Source organism: Schistocerca piceifrons, chromosome 10, assembly GCF_021461385.2.
Source record: "Schistocerca piceifrons isolate TAMUIC-IGC-003096 chromosome 10, iqSchPice1.1, whole genome shotgun sequence".
Lineage (NCBI taxonomy): Eukaryota > Metazoa > Arthropoda > Insecta > Orthoptera > Acrididae > Schistocerca > Schistocerca piceifrons.
In genome coordinates this window covers 50,974,562-50,995,326 of record NC_060147.1, presented here as the reverse complement: position 1 = coordinate 50,995,326, position 20,765 = coordinate 50,974,562, and the positions used below count along the sequence as shown (strand labels likewise).

Below are 20,765 nucleotides of genomic sequence, written 5' to 3'. Positions count from 1 at the left end.
TTGGTGATGGCAGATTGTCGTTTGACGGTGCGGGAAATTGCCCAAGAGCTTGACGTGAGTAAAGATTCTGCACATGCAATTTTGCGTGATGATTTGAACATGCGTCGAGTGGCTGCGAAGTTTGTGCCAAAGTTTTTGTTTCTCGAACAAAAGACCTCTGTTTTGATGTTGCACTGGATCTTTTGGACACCACCAACACTGATCCTTGGTTTCTGAACACTGTTATTACTGGAGATGAGGCATGGGTGTTCGGGTATGACCCAGAAACAAAAAGACGGTCATCACAATGGAAGCTTTCAAGTGTCCAACGCCGAAGAAAGTGCGACAGGTGTGAAGCAAAATCGAGGTGATGCTGACTGTCTTATTTGCTGTCCGTGGAATTGTGCATCAAGAATATGAACCGCAAGAACAAACAGTGACAAAGTAGTTCTATCAAAGTGTTCTCTGGCGACTCCGTGATGCAGTTCACCGCAAAAGACCAGACATGTGGATGACAAAAAACTGGCAACTGCATCACGACAATGCCTCCGCACATTAATCCCACTTCATCCAACATTTTTTTGCCAAACGTGGAAACGTTTGCCAGCCTCCCTACTCTCCAGACATGGCTCCTTGCGACATCTGGTTGTTTCCAAAATTGAAAACACCACTGAAAGGATCCGGTTTTGAGAGTAGAGAAGAGATAATGCGGAACGCGATGACAGAACTGAACACCATTCCAAAAGATGACTTACAGAGGTGTTTCTGGCAATGGAAGCATAGGTGGGCTAAGTGTCTGCAAACAGAAGGAGCCTACCTTGAAGGGGATTAGAGTCCCAACTCCGTCAGGTATTCGAAATATTTGGATACTTTTTAGACAGGCCTCGTATAGGGGATTTCTGAAGTTATGAAAACTGTTGTAAGACACGGTGATTGGTGCCAAACTTGAAAGCCCCCAGGGGATTCGCAGCTCTTTCACGCGTTAGTGCACGGCGCACACGGCCCCCAAGCTATTGAGCACCTTTTTACATCCCAGGCTGCATTCCATTCCCCATGCCCCACCCTTCATGTCCTCACTTCTTCCCCTCTGCCCCCTCTCTCCCTTCTCTCTGTGTCTTTGTATATATCAGCCCAGTTATCCTCCTGGTTTCTGCCATCACTTATGGTTTTTTGTTTGGGGGGGGGGGGGGGCAGTTTACCTCCCCTTCTCAGTTTTGTGTCCATAGTGTGAGCCAACTAGGGAAGGACACATTATTTAACATCTTTTGCAGGTGCTCTTACTGCCTCTCCCATCTTTTCCTCAATGCTGTTGTCCTTTCAACACTATAAAGCCAGCACGGCAGCCAGTCCTTGTGGTGGAGTCATTACATACTCCTCTGGCTGAGCCGTCTGACCACGCAGGTATCGCTCTTCTGGTACCTGAGCTGCTACATCCCCATATATGCCAAGGAGTGGTTGCTTGTCATGGTGGAGCATCGGAACTCCTGACAGTGGCCACCTAGCTGTGGCTAGGTGGTGCCCATGGGGAGAGCCCCTGATCAGAGTGGGTGGTATCATGCTTGGTGTATGACATACATTTTGATCCAAAACACTGGCTGTTCTACAGCCATCTCTTTAGTTGGGAATGGACACTTTAATGTTACTTCTTATGACCCTACAGCCTTCCCGTCCCTGGCTACTCCTTTGGGAGGACGGCCAGGTGCAGCAACTTGGGTTGAAATGCTTTCTACCTGGTCTCCAACAGGCCTGACGGGGACACTTCCATCACCATCTAGTCATTATTATTTGTGGGAACTGTAGAAGAGAAGTTTGGCAGAGTGGACTCTATGGGTACAATGTGGTAGGATTTGCTTGTCACAATCTCAACAACATCCCAGTGTCTATAACTTCTCATCAGTCTTTAAATATGGCTCAGAGTGTCATTTTTCATAAGGAGCTCACCCTTCAAACTGCTGAGGAACTCTGAGCCAGTTAGGAAAGATGGTACATTCATGTCATTCTGAATGTTCAGAAAGGCTGTAAGGACAGTTGCATCAATACCGAAGCCTGTATTTGGGTATTTTAGAGTATCTCCCGGGGAAGGGAGGCACATGTCTTCCTGCTGTACAGCAGACCATTGCTGCAAGTGAATGTGGACAGCCACTCCATAAGGGAAGCTCCTGTGTTCCACCACCTGTGTGCATTATTTGTCATGACTGTCACTCTCAACTTTCACCAAATTGTCTGGTTTATAAGAAAGGAAAGAATATTCAGTAGTACAACTTCCTTGATTGAAACTTCCTGACAGATTAAAACTGTGTGCCAGACCGACTCGAACTCGGGACCTTTGCCTTTCGGGGGCAAGTGCTGTGAGGACAGGTTGTGAGTTGTGCTTGGGTAGCTCAGTTAGTAGAGCACTTGCCCACAAAAGACAAAGCTCCTGAGTTTGAGCCTCGGTCTGGCATAGAGCTTTAATCTGCCAGGAAGTTTCATATCAGTGCACACTCTGCTGCAGAGGGAAGATCTCATTCTGGGAACTTCCTTGATTGTTTATCCTACACTGGGACTTGTCTAAAATATGACTGTCTTCACCGTGCCTCTGTTACCTCCTTTCCTGCTTCTCCATCCTCCTTACCTCAATCCCCCCCTCCCCTCCACACCTCTCCTCCTCCCCTGCAGTTCCTAAGCCCCCTCCACATGCCGCTATCCCTACTCAGCCGGAGAAGTTGGGCCCTTCTTTGGCATTTCCCAGTGATGGCAATCCCGTCCAATCCCGTCACAGGACCCATCCCCTCTCCCCACCATCTCCCAGACCAGAGACCTGCTGCCGCACATCAGCCACTGGACCCACAGTTTGTGTTCCTCAAGGTTGCCTGCTCTTCCTCAGTTCCAGATTTCTCTGAAGTGTGCTATCTCTCTCTCTGGACCCTGCCCTCCTCGATCTACAGAGGATGAGGAGACACCTGGTCCTGGGACGAGGCCCCCTCTGGTGCCCCCAGAAGTGCTGACTCCTCATCACAACCAGAGTCAGAGCTCTTCTTTATGGATGTCACCTGTCCTTGTTGGTGACAGGTGGTTACCTGGTGGTGTGACCAGCTTTGGCCTGTTTGCCTACCATTTGGATTCCTATTCTGTACTTATTCAGTGGAATTGTGTGCATGCTTAACTGAGTGGCAACATGTTTGCATACTGTGCAACAGACTCGGGTTTGATACCCGGCCAAGTTGGAGATTTTCTCCTCTCGTGGACTGGGTGTCATGTCTCACCATCACAGACACAAAAGTAACTCTGTGTGGCGTCACCTGAAATAAGACTTGCTACTCGTCGTCCTAACTTCTCCAGATGGGGCCTCCCGGACGTCAGTGCCACACCGTCATTTCATTTCAATGAAATTGTAAAAGATCCTAGCGTCACCTTCCAGTGATGCAGTTCCTTATTTTCTTCAACGCCACAGCTTGTATCATTCTACCAGGTTTACTGGTATGAAATGAGCATTTTTTTTTTTTTTTGTTTGTTGTGAAAATGAAACACTAATTTTGAACTGAAAAGTAAAAACATTTTATTCAAAGTTCTGACCATTGCTTTCTGTACATTTTGACTACCTTTCTGGCAAATTGTGGACACCACGCCAATAGAAATGTTCGTCTTTTGAAGCAAACCAACCTCACAGCCAATTTTCGACTATTTCGTAGGAATCGAATTGTTCCTCAGCCAATGCGTGTCCCATTGATGTAAACAAATGGTAGTCGGAAGGGGCCAAGTCTGGTGAACACGGCAGGTGGGGTAGCAACTCCCAGCCAAGTGTTTTGATTGTATCCTGAACCAGTTTTGCTTTGTGTGCTGGTGCATTGTCGTGTAAAAAATTTACTTTGCTATGTCTTCTGGCCCATTCTGGTCTTTTTTTGATCAATGCATAGTTCAAATTGATCATTTGTTGTCTGTAGCAATTAGTATTCACAGTTTCACTGGGTTTTAGAAGCTCATGATCCTTTTCTGATCCCACCAAACACAGAGGATTGTCTTATTGCCGAACCAATCTGGTTTTGTAGTCGATGTTGATGGTTGTCCCAGATTAACCCATGATGTTTTCCCATTTATGGTCCTTAAAATAAATCCATTTTTCATTGCCAGCAAAATTGATTTTCTTTCATGTCTTTGAAGCAAAATTTGACAAATGGTTTTTCGGTTTTCCATATCTTTCATTCAATTCATGTGGCACCCATTTTCCACACTTTTGGATTTTTCCCATAGCTTTCAAACGGTCAGAAATTGTTTGTTGTGCAACATTTAGCAATGCTGCCATTTGCTTCTGACTCAAAGTATCATCTTCATCCCATATTGCTTGCAATTCGGCATCTTTGAACTTTTTTGGTGGTCTTCCACGTTCTTCATTTCTTACATCAAAATCATTATTTCTGAAGCGTTGAAACCATCTTTTGCATGTTGCTTCTGAAGGAGCACGAGCACCATATGCCTTGACAAGCATTCAATGCAACTCTGCAGCACTTTTTAAAAATGAAAACAAAAAATTAATGCTTTCTGCAAATCATCACTTTCTGGTACAAAATTCGACATTGTTACCACGATGAAAACATATGATGTTGTTTGTTACATGACTTGCTGTATACTAAATATATTTGACAGATGTCATACCAAACAAACAAACAAAAATTAAGGCTCGTTAACAACAAATGTTCCCTATCGGCACATTTGTATCTTAACACTCATTTCATACTGGTACACCTGGTATAGTAATCTCATTTTACTAATACCCACTTCGTGGGGCCTGTGCTTTGTCTTAATAGTGTCAGCACTTTGAGGGCTTCCAGAGTGTTTGCACATTGGCCTGTGCAGACATTGTTACTACATGCATCTCCCTTTGTACCACATTGCAAGCAATGGCCATCTAGATCCACTTGGACTCTGCAGTCACCATTCGCCTTCTCTACTACCTCCTGACAGGCCACCTACACCCACTGCCCTCCTTCGGCAACTCTCCTCTCCCTTCTTCCTCCTCGGGGATTTTAATGCCCATCACTCACTTTGGGGCTGTTCTCCTCCTTGTTATTGGGGTCTCCTCATAGACCAGTTCCTTGTGGACCATGACCTGTGCCTTTTTAATGGTGATTCCCCTACACATTTCAGTGCTGCTTATGGCACTTTCTTCGTCACTGGTCTCTCCCCCACTTCCCCTCCCCTTCTCCCTTCATTACTATGATCACTGTACGATGACCTATGTGACGGTGACCAGTTCTCTTTGAGATTCTCTCGTTACCTTTCCGTCTCCTGGTGGCCGGGTTACCCTGCCAGACTATCCGTCACACCAGTTGGCTTCGATATACCTCCCAGGTTGTGTTTATCCCTCTCTTTGTCAGCTTGTATTGATGAAGTTGTCTGATACTATTATTCACACTGCTGGCATTGCTGTCATCCTCTCGACTGGCCCCTTTCACCGCTGGCTGATCCCATAAATAACTTAAGTGGCACCCGTCCTCAGACAGTCTTGTTACTTTTAAACACCTTTGTGCGAAAGCCCGTTACTTAATCAAACGGAGCAAGTGGATGTGTTGTGAATGCTTTGTCTCCTCCCTAGGTTCTTCTGTCCCTTTTTCACGACTGTGGGCTTTTCTCTGCACCGTCTGCTGTTGTCAATGGCTCTCTTACTTCTCGGGCGTTGTTCTCCCTGGTGGCCTTCGAACGTACCCGGCACTTCTAGTGGAACAACTTGAGACCCATTTTGTGACAGCATTGGCATCATCATTCTATGCAGCCACATTCCTCTTCCGGAAACAAGAGGCTGAAGCTTTCTGCTTATGTTTTACCCCTTGTCATGCAGAATCCTACAATGAACCTTTCACTGAATGGGGACGTCTTCAGATCCTCTCCTCTTCCCACAATTCAGTCTCTGGTACCAATTCCATCCACAGCCAATTGCTCTGTGACCTCATTTCTCCACAATGATAATATCTCCTCCAGTTATGTAGCTGTATTTGACTCCAAGATGTTCTCCCATCTCAGCAGAGGGGCAGTATTGTGGTTCCTGTCATTAAGCCCAGTAACGAGCTGTCGTCCCTCGATAGTTACTGGCCGATCGGCCTGACCAACATCCCCTGCAAGCTACTTGAACAAATGGTGGCTTGTCGGCTTTATTGGGTCCTCAAATCTCTGGACCTTTTGTCTCCTTACCAGAGCGGCTCTTGGGGGAGTAATGAATGTCATTTTTACTTCCGGTATTGTAATTGTGTACATCATTGTTCCTTTCGATCTGTAGTGGATTGTTTACAACAAACTTCATGAGAGAATAAATATACTGTGAAGTAGTAACCGGTCTGAATGCCCAACTTCTTAGGTGTCTACATGATGATTGTGCGTGTGCACCACATATTATTCCTAGAACACGTTTTTGAGCAACGAAATGTTTCTTAAAGATGAATTACTGCAGAATATTATTCCGTATGGCATTACTGAATGAAAGTAAGCGGAATATGTGAACTTACTGATTTCTGTCACCTGAAGATTTGCAATAATTTTAAGTGCAAATGTGGCTGAATTAAGTTGCTTCAGGAGTTCCAAAATGTGCTTTTTTCAGTTTAAATTCTCATCAATATCGACACACAAATTTTTTTTCCACCATGTTTATTGTTTTCTTACCATGTATTACACTTATCATTGGTGTAATACCCCTATATGTGAGGAACAGAATATTGCACAAAACCAGCCAATGATACTTGAAAGGGAGGCTATAACGAAAAATGTAAACATTCATTTAAAAATTCATTACAGCCTTATTTATTAATGTACAAATCTAAAATTTTGCATGTGTAAAGCAAAAGAGCTGTGTTTTAACGGAAAAATACAATAAAATATGTAGGATTACTATTTTTCCAGAAATTTAAATTTTTAATTTTTTTTTAATATAAAAAGCCGTAACTCAAATTCTAATTGTGTGATCAATCTGGAAATGTTATTGTAGTGTTCTGAGACGTATGAGACCACTGAACTACAGTTATTAATTTATTTTACAAATTGTATCATTAACTGATTTTTAAATTTTGCGCATCCAAAATTAACCTTTTTTTTTTTTTTCTACATACAATCATCAAAAATCAGAATGTAATTGCAGGAGCTTGTATTTTTTAGTTCTAGGGAGACAGCAACACGTTGCAAACAGTTCCTGAATATTTCATAGCATTAACACACATACATTTAGAGAAAAGGTTTCTAATAATATGAAAAATGTAAAACAGAGAAAATGAGGTTCAACAATTTTTTTTCTCATACTTCTACATGTAGTAAGCACTCCGTCTTCAGGCCACAAGTGGCCCATCGGGACCATCCGACCGCCGTGTCATCCTCGGTTGAGGATGCGGATAGGAGGGGCGTGTGGTCAGCACACCGCTCTCCCGGTCGTTACGATGGTTTTCTTTGACCGGAGCCGCTACTATTCGGTCGAGTAGCTCCTCAATTGGCATCAAGAGTCTGAGTGTACCCCGAAAAATGGCAACAGCACATGGTGGCTGGATGGTCACCCATCCAAGTGCCGGCCACGCCCGACAGCGCTTAACTTAGGTGATCTCACGGGAACTGGTGTATCCACTGCGGCAAGGCTGTTGCCACACATGTAATAAGCTTACCTCAATTTTAAAATCCTCTGTACTGGTACTCCTCATCCTCCAGGTTTCTCTTTTCTCCTCTTCGAATATGGCTGGCCTGTATTTGCAGGTGAGGCACTGACTGATCTGTTAGGTTTCTTGACCCTGCTCATGTCGATGGTGTAAAATGCTTTTGTTGTAAACAGACCAACTCTCTTCAGCACTTCAATTCTGCCATTATTTCCATCATTGTAACATGTTGTTGTTGTGGTCTTCAGTCCTGAGACTGGTTTGATGCAGCTCTTGTAACATAAAACTGCATAATAGACACCTATTTTGAGTACTTAAACTCCACAGAAAGTTTTCTTTTGAGCATCTAATCCAAATAAAATTGTTGAAGCTTTCATTTGCATTTTGTGTCTGTCCTTGAAGACATTTCCTCATTACATTGATGTTTGGAAGAAACCTGAATGTGTGCATAATTGCATTAATAATAGGTTCTGATAATGAGTGTTTATGTGAATACATTTCATTTCTGTTGCTGAACTTACACTAATTGTCTTTCGGACACAGGTTGTGTATTGGTGTTTGGTCAGTGGATAGTTTGCGGAGGAAAAAAAAAAATTGCCCACACAGCACACCTCATTGCCTCTAAATTGTGTTTTTTTTTTTTTTTTTTTTTTCCTGATAGCTCTCCCATAAAATAATTGAAGAGAATCAGTTTCTTTCAGAGTAATCTTGCCTTTTCCTCCTAGTGTCTTTCCATCCTCAAATACTTCACCTTTCTTCTCTTTCAACTAATGAAGTCTACCACCAAGCCTCTTTTGGATGTGGGCAACACATTCCAACTTTTTTATTGTTGTATTGTGTGGATTTTTATCTTTGAACGAAGAGGAGTCCCCATTAGTATTTAGTATATCTAACACCATACTGGTCCTCAGGTCTGGAAAACATCCTCACAACTGCAGCAGCCTCCATGCCCCCACTTGAGCCACTATAATTTTTAGAGCATGGTACATTTTCCAATTTGCACACTGGTGGTAGTATCTAGACATAATTTCTACATCTGAAACTTGACCCGAATCAGTACCAATAACAGATGCAACTCCATACAGAGATGAGTGACCCATTTTCATCCAGGTCCCATCTACAGGCACACACAGGTCAGTAACATTTGTAGGAGATTCACAGGTTAGTAACATTTGTAGGAGATTCACTATCATGAATATCTGCCCCAGGATCTATTTCTTTTTGGTTTATTTCCACCAATTCCTCCCTTGCTTTCTTTCTAGAAACTTTAGCAGTATCGCATACGGTATCAGACATTTCTTTATTTTTTTTTTCAAACCTTGCTCAAGGTGGAGGCATGTTCAGAAAACCACTGTCAGAGGCATCTCAGAGCATGTGCCAGCCTAAAATTGCTTTGATAGGTACCAGTGTCAGTTTTTATTTTATTTTATTTCATTTTTTTAAAGAAGGAAAATGAAAATTCATAGCCACACGAATTACAAATTAATTTAAAATCACAAGCTATTCCCACTCTTCTTTCTTCAACAACAGTTGTGCATTCTGTATTTTTATGCCTAACACATGAAATGAAAACAGCTCTAAATCAATAAGTCTGAATCCAGTGGAATCCAAATCAACTTCACACACCTGTACAATTCCCCTGTCCCAAGTTTCGATGCTGAAGCTGGGAGCTTGTGTTCTTCATTTCGACTTGCTTCATCTTTTTTGTTGGTAGAAAGACTTCCATGAAACCTCCATTTCCTAACACAGTTTTTCCACCACCCATTATGCATAAATCTTGACTTACACGAACTAATATGTGTTAGTGTTGTCAAAACATAAATAAGACACACAAGAAAGTTTTCAGGCAAATATATAGATGTCAGCCAGAAATATACCTGTCAGCCAAACTTATTGAAAGAAAATAGCCTTTGCACTGACAAAAATTCCGCTGAAGCAAGTAGTTCCCCAAATGTCAGAAAAGGTGGGAATGGTCGCCAGTGCAGAGTTAATCAGTTTAACAAGGTAAAGACATTTCTAAAGCTGCTGCCACGATTAAATTCACACACAACATAGATTAATCTGCGTAGATCAAGGAAAAAATATTTTTGAAAACTCGATTTTTTTTTTTTTTTTTTTTTTTTTTTTTTTTTTTTTTTTTTTTTTTTTTTACCAAAATCCATTACATCTCCTCTTAATAACTTTGTTTACTATTTCTTCTGTTTCTGTATGTGTGATTGGATTGATTACAGTATTAGTGTCATCTGCAAAAAGCACTAATTCTGCTTGTTGTACATTAGATGGAAGATCATTCACACATGAGGAACAAGTGTATCTAAGTTTAAGCCTTACGGAACTCTACATGTGATTTCTCCCCAGTCAGAATTACATTCCCGTACTGTGCTGTGATTACTAAGTACATCTTCCTGCATTCTTTTGGTTATATTTGACATTAACCATTGGTTGGTTACACCATCAATGTCATATAACTTCAGTTTATCTAGGAAAATACATTCACAAAGTAAAATGCCTTAGATAAGTCGCAGGTTGTAAATAGATAAGCAGCAGTGCTAGAAAATGGTAGCAAAATGCGGGAAGACTGGTAGAAGGTCGACAGTTGATACGCGGATTGTCAGTGGACTCTAAACATAAACAAAATGTAACATTTTGTGATATAGGTGGAAAGACTCACTATTACATGATGGCTGATTGATCGCTGGGTGCAGTCACTTACATGAAGTATCTGAGAGTATGCGTGCGGACCAGTTTAACCCATTTCTGCCTGAAGTAATTTTCATTTCCAACTTCTCTAAGTTAAATATTTGTTGTTGTTGTTGTTATTGTTGTGATCTTCAGTCCTGAGACTGGTTTCATGCAGCTCTCCATGCTACTCTATCCTGTGCAAGCTTCTTCATCTCCAAGTACCTACTGCAACCTACATCCTTCTGAATATGCTTAGTGTATTCATCTCTTGGCCTCCCTCTATGATTTTTACCCTCCCTGCTGCCCTCCAATACTAAATTTGTGATCCCTTGATGCCTTAGAACATGTCCTACCAACAGATACCTTCTTCTAGTCAAGTTGTGCCACAAACTCCTCTTCTCCCCAATTCTATTCAATACATCCTCATTAGTTATGTGATCTATCCATCTAATCTTCAGCATTCTTCTGTACACCACATTTCAAAAGCTTCTATTCTCTTCTTGTCCAGACTATTTATCGTCCATGTTTCACTTCCATACATGGCTACACTGCATTCTAATACTTTCAGAAACGACTTCTTGACGCTTAAATCTATATTCGATGTTAAGAAATTCCTCTTCTTCAGAATCGCTTTTCTTCCCATTGCCTGTCTACGTTTTATATCCTCTCTACTTCGACCATCATCAGTTACTTTCCTCCCCAAATAGGAAACTCCTTTACTACTTTAAGTGGCTTATTTCTTAATCAAATTTCCTCAGCATCACCCGACTTACATCGACTACATTTCATTATCCTTGTTTTGCTTTTGTTGATGTTCATCTTATACCCTCCTTTCAAGACACTATCCATTCTGTTCAGCTGCTCTTCCAGCTCCTTTGCTGTCTCTGACAGAATTAAAATGTCATTGGCGAACCTCAAAGTTTTTATTTCTTCTCCATGGATTTTAAAACCTACTCTGAATTTTTCTTTTGTTTCCTTTACTGCTTGCTCAATATATGCATTGAATAACATCGGGGAGAGGCTACAACCCTGTCTCACTCCCTTCCCAACCACTACATTCCTTTCACGTACCTCGACTCTTATAACTGCCATTTGGTTTCTGTACAAATTGTGAATAGCCTTTCGCTCCCTGTATTTTGCCCCTGCCACCCTCAGAATTTGAAAGAGAGTACTCCAGTCAACATCGTCAAAAGCTTTCTCTAAGTCTACAAATGCTAGAAATGTAGGTTTTCCTTTCATTAATCCATTTTCTAAGATAAGTCGCAGGGTCAGTATTGCCTCAAGTGTTCCAACATTTTTACGAAATCCAAACTGATTTTCCCCGAGGTCGGCTTCTACCAGTTTTGCCATTCGTCCGTAAAGAATTCGTGTTAGTATTTTGCAGCTGTGGCGTATTAAACTGATAGTTCGGCAATTTTCACATCTGTCAACACCTGCTTTCTTTGGGATTGGAATTATTGCATTCTTCTTGAGGTCTGAGGGTATTTTGCATGCCTCATACATCTTGCTCACCAGATGGTAGAGTTTTGTGAGGACTGGCTCTCCCAAGGCTGTCAGTAGTTCTAAAGGAATGTTGTCTATTTTTGGGACCTTGTTTCGACTCAGGTCTTTTAGTGCTCTGTCAAACTCTTCACGCAGTATCATATCTCCCATTTCATCTTCATCTACATCCTCTTCCATTTCCATAATATTGTCTGGAAGTACATCGCCCTTGTATAGGCTCTCTATATACTCCTTCCACCTTTCTGCTTATCCATATATGCATATCCATATATGCAATTTTATATTTTGTTGGCGAATCTCAACGCTGAAGTCTTCTCGGGTTGTCAGCTGAGTCAAGGTGTCGCTCTGTGGCTATGTTTCACAGAGTTTCCCAATTGTCATCTTCCGGCGAGGTGTTGGTTTCGTGTCCTGTCCGGGTCGTTATAGCCGCCGAACTACAGGGTCCTCTGCCTCGTCTGCGTAGGCAGTGCCAGATGAGTGCCTCTAGAAGGGGTGTCTGACACTGCCAAACAGTTCAGAAGGGAGACTTGCACGGTCTTGAAAAAAGGGGAAAAACTCTGAAAACTGACATCTCCGTGGCTGAACGCAGGACGATACGCGACCTGCGAGAAGAGAAAGATAAAGTAGTTCTAGTGGTAGACAAGGGCAATGTGATGGAAGTGACTACTGGTAGAGCATTCAGATCCTTTTACAAGGTCCAGCTTACAAACAAGTAAAGAAAGATCCTACATCAGCTTGACGAGGAAGATCAACTCGCTGGTAAAAGACTCACGAACAGAAGGATATAGCTAGATGGCTGTACCTCTGAGCACCGATACCACTGTGCCTGTATGGACTTCCAAAGATACACCAGAAGAGAGTTTCACTACATCCAGTAGTGGACACAATAAATTCACCAATTTGTGGAGTAGCCAAACACCTGGTGCAGCTATTGAAGCCTCTTGTGTCACATTGTGCTCACTGTGTTAAACTTGAGAGTTTGTGAAGGTACTTTGAGGGACATGTCTGGACAAAGATGCCATCCTAGTCCGCTTTCATGTCGTGCCCCTCTTGAGGACTCCTCGACATAACTAAGGGCCACTTTGATGAAAACACAGTGGAACTGTTTCACCATGCACTCACACCACATACTTCCAGTGTGGTGGTAAATTCTACTGACATATGGAGTTGCCTTGGGTTCCTTTCTGGTGCCACATATTGCAAACCTATACATGGAACACTTCAAAGAAATGTCTCTCAAACTGGCTTGCCTGAAACCGAAGGTGTTCTGCTGCTACTTGAACGACACATGCGTAATTTGGCTGCGTGACAAAGGAAAATCTACAAGAATATCTTAACTACTTGACAGCATACATGTCAATATTAAATTCACCGTGGAGGCGGAAGAAAACAGATCTCTACTTTTCCTCAGCATCACGGTATAGGAGGGGGGTTGACTGCATGTTAGATCATTCCATTTACAGGAAGAAGACACACACTGACCCGTATCTTAACACCAATACCTGCCACCATCCGGTACAGCGCAAATCCCTGACCACCTTTGTGCACAGAACACAAGACAAATGCGACAAGGAACTGCACCATTTGAGGAAAACCTTTTGCGAGAATGGCTGTTTTGAGGCGCAGGTAAGTTGCGCTATCCGGTCAAGCGAGATGAAGAGAGAAGACGTACGTGAAGAAGACATTAAGGGCTTGGCGTCGGGTCCTTACACTGGGCCACCCACTCCAAAGATTGCCACAATATTAGAAAAGAGTGACCTAAAAACCGTCTTTCACTCATCTGCCAAAATCAAGAATATGCTGGGCTTAGTGAAGGAAAAACTAGGAATACAGGCACCTAAGATCTACATCATCAGCTGTGAGTGTGGCAAGCAAATCATAGGCCAGATGCAGCGAAGTATATCACAGCGCTGCTCGGGACGTTTGCTCGGACCAAATTGTGGAATCTGCAGTGATGGAACACAAATTCAAGGAAAATCATATGTTTTATTTTGAACAGACAGAACTGCTGTGGAGGGGGAACGGGTTCTGGGGTTCAATCTTTAAAGAGGCTATGGAGATAAGAGTCCATGACAACATCATCAACCTAGATAGTGGTTTCCAACTTAGCACCACATGGGATGCAGCAACAACAAAAATACGTCAAGAACACTATGATGCAAAACCGGTGAAGGCAGTGGATGGGAATGGACTGGCCCAGCAAAGATGCAAAGTACAGACCTGCCAGCACACAGGGAACCCCCCCACCACCAGCATAGACTGCGACCCCTCCCCACCACTGTCCGCGACACCCCGGCAATTAGTGCTGCTGACGCAAGCCAGTGAGAGGAACCTGCAGTTCAGCGGCTCTAAAGACCCACACAGATCACGAACCCGACATTTCACCTGAAGATGACAACTAGGAAACTTGTTGAAACATTGAAACTTCCTGGCAGATTAAAACTGTGTGCCCGACCGAGACTCGAACTCGGGACCTTTGCCTTTCGTGGGCAAGTGCTCTACCAACTGAGCTACCGAAGCACGACTCACGCCCGGTACTCACAGCCTTACTTCTGCCAGTATCTCGTCTCCTACCTTCCAAACTTTACAGAAGCTCTTCTGCGAACCTTGCAGAACTAGCACTCCTGAAAGAAAGGATATAGCGGAGACATGGCTTAGCCACAGCCTGGGGGATGTTTCCAGAATGAGATTTCCACTCTGCAGGAGTGCTAGTTCTGCAAGGTTCACAGAAGAGCTTCTGTAAAGTTTGGAAGGTAGGAGACGAGATACTGGCAGAAGTAAAGCTGTGAGTACCGGGCGTGAGTCGTGGTTCGGTAGCTCAGTTGGTAGAGCACTTGCCCACGAAAGGCAAAGGTCCCGAGTTCTAGTCTCGGTCGGGCACACAGTTTTAATCTGCCAGGAAGTTTCATATCAGCGCACACTCCGCTGCAGAGTGAAAATCTCATTCTTGTTGAAACATTGCTGCTGAATGATGCCTTGACATGGCTGATAACTCGAGAAGACTTCATCATAGATATGCATATGTTTAATGATTTAAACAAAAGCAATGCACATACAGGGTGGCGCACAAAATGTGTTACCATTTTGTTTTTGAATATAAACTTTATTGTCAATACAATTTGAAAGGAACGTATACTACAATGAAGAGCTGCCAATGGAGATTTGTTCTAACTCAAGCACGTGCTCAGTATGTCCACCATTTCGTTTCCTAACTTCCTTCAAACGAACACTGAAGTTAGTGATTACCCTACGGCACACGTCTTCCGTAATTTCACTCCAAGCTTGAAGAATAAGTCTTCTGAGCTCCATTAAATCATGTGGATGTTTTGGGAAATTTTTTTCTTTTTGGTACCCCCAAAGAAGAAAGTCACATGGATTGAGGTCTGGACTGTTGGGGGGCCAATTTTGTCAGTCATTGAAGCGACTTGGAAAGCTGAGTGAAATGATCCGCGTGTCGAAATGCTCGTGTAAAATCTCCAATACAGTGTTTGCAGTATGTGGCCTTGCTCCATCATGCATTAACCAGTGTGTGTTGGAGGGTAAGGCAATAGCAAGAAGCTGTGGAATGAAGCTATTGCGAAGCACGCTCAAATAACGCTTGCTGTTCACAGTTTCTTCAAAGAAAAAGGGTCCAATAAGTCCGTGACTGGAAATTGCTGCCCACGCTGTAATCCTCGGAGCATAATGTTGTCGTTCGTGAAGCACTTGTGGGTTTTCAGTGGCCCAAAAGTGTACATTTTGTTTTTTAACCACACCGTCTAAACGAAAATGTGCCTCATCTGAAAACCAAACATTGTTGAGAGTTTCTTCCCTATCCTCTGCCCACTGAGCAAACAGTAGTCTCTGCTGCTTGTGTTCTTCAGTGAGCTCCTGTGCATAGCTCATTTTGTATGGGTACATATGGAGGTCACTATTAAGAATGCATTGAACGGAGTGTCTGGATATTCCCAGCTGCACTGCTGCCTTTCTACACGATTCCCCTGGACTTCTCTGTACAGCAACTCGTACCGCTTCAATATTCTCCGGCAAACAAACAGGCTTAGACCGAGGTGGCTTCGCTTCCAGTACTGTTCCTTTCTGTACAGATTTATCGTACAGCCTGTGGATGGTCTCCTTGCAAGGGACCCATTGTGTGTTAAACTGTTGTCGAAGGCACCTCTGAATCACAACAAGGCTTTTTGTTTCATGAAAAAGTAACACAATTGCCGATCGTTGCTGTGTTGTCAGTCTTCCATTGTCAGCCATTGCTGCTTACTAGTCTCCTAGTGGCAGCATCGTGAATTACAAGTCATTTTGTAACTCATTTGTTTTTCCAAGCTCTGCTGGTACTGCTGTATAGATCCCAGTGGGATATCTAATGTGCGTCGTAAATTGTGAAAGAAACAATTGGTAACACATTTCGTGCGCCACCCTGTATGTGTCACCCTAGACAGAACATATATTTTAAGTGGAATACATCACAGCAAATAAAATAATGCAGTGTATATCTATATTATGTTTAGGTGACGGTACTCACTTCCTGTGATACAGACCAGACACACTATGGACAAACCTATACTGCATTTGCAGCCCATTGTTCTCAGAATTCCTCTGCAGTTTTCTGCAGTACAGTGTCTTCTTTTTTTCCCTTGGCACCATAACTGCCAGGTGATTTTTCTGATCACAGCTGATGTCTTGCAGCATTTTACCTTGATGCAAATTACCTGCATGGCATCGAGGACTTCTAGAGATTATTGTATTGGAAGTCGGCTAATGTTTTGACACTGCAACTGTGACACATTCATATCAGTCTTCCTGTGGAGATGCCACCCATTATGTACAAATGCATCCAGAAGCCATTTTAAAAATTGGCTACTACTATTTGTTTTCTCAAATACTCACCCTATATAACTCTGTTTTTGTCCATTCAGTCAATTCATATCCCCCTCCCCCCATATTTTTGTTGTTGTTGTCTTCAGTCCTGAGACTGGTTTCATGCAGCTCTCCATACTACTCTATCCTGTGCAAGCTTCTTCATCTCCCAGTACCTACTGCAACCTACATCCTTCTGAATCTGCTTAGTGTATTCATCTCTTGATCTCCCTCTATGATTTTTACCCTCCACGCTGCCCTCCAGTACTAAATTGGTGATCTCTTGATGCCTCGGAACATGTCCTACCAACCGATCTCTTCTTCTAGTCAAGTTGTGCCACAAACATCTTCCTAATCCTATTCAATACTTCCTCATTAGTTATATGATATACCCATCTAATCTTCAGCATTATTCCGTAGCACCACATTTCGAAAGCTTCTATTCTCTTCTTGTCCAAACTAGTTATCGTCCATGTTTCACTTCCGTACATGGCTACGCTCCATACAAATACTTTCAGAAATGACTTCCTGACACTTAAATCAATACTCGATGTTAACAAATTTCTTTTCTTCAGAAATGCTTTCCTTGCCATTGCCTGTCTACATTTGATATCCTCTCTACTTCGACCATCATCAGTTATTTTGCTCCCCAAATAGCAAAACTCCTTTACTACTTTAAGTGTCTCATTTCCTAATCTAATTCCCTCAGCATCACCTGACTTAATTCGACTACATTCCATTATCCTCGTTTTGCTTTTGTTGATGTTCATCTTATACCCTCCTTTCAAGACACTGTCCATTCCGTTCAACTGCTCTTCAGAGTTCTTATTTCTTTTCCATGGATTTTAATACCTACTCCGAATTTTTCTTTTGTTTCCTTTACTGCTTGCTCAATATACAGATTGAATAACATCAGGGATAGGCTACAACCCTGTCTCACTCCCTTCCCAACCACTGCTTCCCTTTCATGCCCCTCGACTCTTATAACTGCCATCTGGTTTCTGTACAAATTGTAAATAGTCTTTCGCTCCCTGTTTTTTTACCCCTGCCACCTTCAGAATTTGAAATAGTGTATTCCAGTCAACATTGTCAAAAGCTTTCTCTAAGTCTACAAATGCTAGAAACATAGGTTTGCCTTTCCTTAATCTAGCTTCTAAGATAAGTCGTAGGGTCAGTATTGCCTCACGTGTTCCAACATTTCTACGGAATCCAAACTGATCTTTCCCGAGGTCAGCTTCTACCAGTTTTTCCATTCGTCTGTAGAGAATATGCGTTAGTATTTTGCATCCGTGACTTATTAAACTGATTGTTTAGTCATTTTCACAACTGTCAGCACCTGCGTTCTTTGGGATCGGAATTATTATATTCTTCTTGAAGTCTGAGGGTAATTCGCCTGTCTACCATCTGGTGAGCAAGATGTATGAGAGTTTTATCAGGACTGGCTCTCCCAAGGCCGTCAGTAGTTCTAATGGAATGTTGTCCACTCCCGGGGCCTTGTTTCGACTCAGGTCTTTTAGTGCTCTGTCGAACTCTTCCCGCAGTATCGTATCTCCCATTTCATCTTCATCTACATCCTTCTCCATTTCCATAATATTGTCCTCAAGTACATTGTCCTTGTATAGACCCTCTATATACTCCTTCCACCTTTCTGCTTTCCCTTCTTTGCTTAGAACCTGTACACCCATTCAAGGAAACATATGTTTGTAAAAGGAAAGTAATGATGTGTTTTTTCATGGTTTGACTATTGCTCCAGTAATAGCTGCAGAACATGAAGAGGTCGAACCTTTCCTCGTCTACACACATGATTTGAGAGGCACTGATTAACAGGACCTCTACTTCAAGAGAAACAACTACGGTGTCTGAATTAATAAAAAAAAAAAGAAAAAAAAAAAAGTTTAAATATGTCAGATGTTATGTCGTGTGACAGATCTCATGAAGTGTCTGATTGTAATTTTCCAGAACTGTTTTCTTTACTTCTTCCACATTGTCATCGGTAATGATATGCTAGGGTGTCGAGGGCAGTCGTCGTCACTAGTCTTCTCAACCCTCTTTGGAAAATTTATACTACTATCAAACTTTTGTCTTACGTGTAGCAAAGTCGCCAAGGGCCACAGGCAACATTTTGAAAGTGGTGCTGCACTTCATTCCATGTTTCAAGCAAAATGTAATGCAAATTCTTTGACCCAGTGTTTCCAAAAATAAAAATTTTACTGATCACTCGAAAACACATGTAACCTTTTCGGCTGTCAACAATAAACAATAAAAACTGAACATTCAAACATACATCAGGAATATGTACACCAATAAAATAAAAAAGTTTATGAAAATTGGATGTATAAAGCCTGCAAAATTAAAAAATTCCAGTTACTTTTTGATCACACCTTGTAATGCATTATAAACACAATTAGCTGAAATCTGCTGAAAATCTGTGGCCTTTCTGTCCAGTGTTCTTACAGTGTTCTCTCCTTTCCAGGTTGTGGGAGCTACTGATGCCCGACAAACCTTTGGAGTCGCGTGTTACGAAGCAGTGGCAGTATATCGGTTTCCAGGGGGAAGACCCCAAGACGGACTTCCGCGGCATGGGTCTCCTGGGGCTCGAGAACCTGATATACTTTGCCCAGGAGTACCCCGGGGCTGCGTGCCACGTGCTGTCTCACTCGCACCACCCCCGTTACGGGTATGCCTTCGCCATCGTCGGCATCAACCTGACTAGCATGGCCTACCACATGTTGAAGGACGGCACGGCCAAGACGCACTTCTTCAACGTCGCCCGCGGCTGCCCCGCCATATCGTCCTTCCACCAGTTCTATTGCTTCCTGTTCTACGAGTTTGACAGGTTCTGGATAGAGTCCAAACCTGAGAATGTTATGGACTTCGCACGTATCAAGGAGCGTTTCGAAAGTGCCATCCGCACATCTCTCACTAACCCAACTACAATTTTCAGGTTGAACATATCAGTAGACAATATATAGTTAGGTTACCTGGAGCGGCTAGTGACATTCGCTAGAATTGTTACCTCTCCTTTTGCACATTTCTTCCCTGTCCTTTCTTGCCAGAAAGTTGTCACCAGGATGCAGAATGTGACATGGATGGGCTTTCAGATTTGAAGTTCCTCAAAAGAAAATCACAAAGTCTCTTAACAAGAATGAGTTGTAGAGTGTCATATGATGTGATATAATGGTCATCATCTCCACCAAAGTTTTACTTATTATGCAGGCTTCGTTTCTTTTTTTTCTCTTTTGGCATATCATGCATGTATTATGAACTATTGTTTTTATTTGAATTTTATTGTATCGACTTTGGTTATTGTAAGACTGTAAGATTCCATTTGTGCTTATTTATTTGATTTTGTTTGCAATTTTTAAATATCCTGTTAAGTCCTTACTTTTTCAAGTATGAGACTGTTGCGTTATACAGGTCGCAACAAATAGTATTTCAGTAATTGAGAATGCACAGTGTTAAATGTGTTCATAGAATCTATGAGAATTATTTTCTCTTAGTGTTTAAGATTGCAAAGACCTCTGACAGTGTCGTCAGAGCTAACTTGTGTGTGTTATATTTATTATGTGATATTTTTTTGTGGCTGTGGATACTAGAAAAATATTGCCTGTGCATGACTTTGAAAAATTGAATACATGCATTCAGGATGGAAATAATAAATGAATGGAATATTTCTGTGTTCAATAAACAGAAAAGAGATGCTTGTTAATAATAATAATAATAATAATAATAAGTTGACTATACACCCCTCATAATATTGAAGATTTGTGTGGTTAACAACCGTGCAGTTACATGCTCCCCTGTTACTTTATTGTATCGAGATGACTATTCTACTTGAACTTGTCATTCCGTATGTTACTCAGTAAAAAACGTTTCCTCATCTATTTGGCAGAGCAGTTAATAATGGGCGAGGACTTTTGGACGAGCAGAGTTGGGTGTCTCTGTACGAGTAGGGCTGCTATTGTCCTGACTTACTCAGCCAGTTATAGGAGAATGGAATCCTGACAACTCACCAACTTTGTGTTTGTCACATACGCAAAATATTACCAGATGTGAAAGAAACAGGAAGTTGGATGAAAACATCCTAGGACCAATTAGGCATTGAACCGAAAACCTTGGCTTCTGAATTGTGGGATTCCCCTACTCGTC

The 20,765-nt window shown here is 42.3% G+C and overlaps 1 protein-coding gene across 1 annotated transcript in view; it reads left to right on the top strand.

The window, feature by feature from the left end:
• The window catches only part of LOC124718983 (ELMO domain-containing protein 2), a 27,913-nt gene extending 7,605 nt beyond the window's left edge, over window positions 1-20,308 (top strand). Inside the window, exon 2 of the mRNA XM_047244654.1 lies at window positions 19,090-20,308. Coding sequence (XP_047100610.1) covers window positions 19,090-19,588 — 499 coding nt within the window. The 3' untranslated portion in view covers window positions 19,589-20,308. The remainder of the gene's footprint in view (window positions 1-19,089) is intronic.
• Window positions 20,309-20,765: the final 457 nt, after the last annotated feature.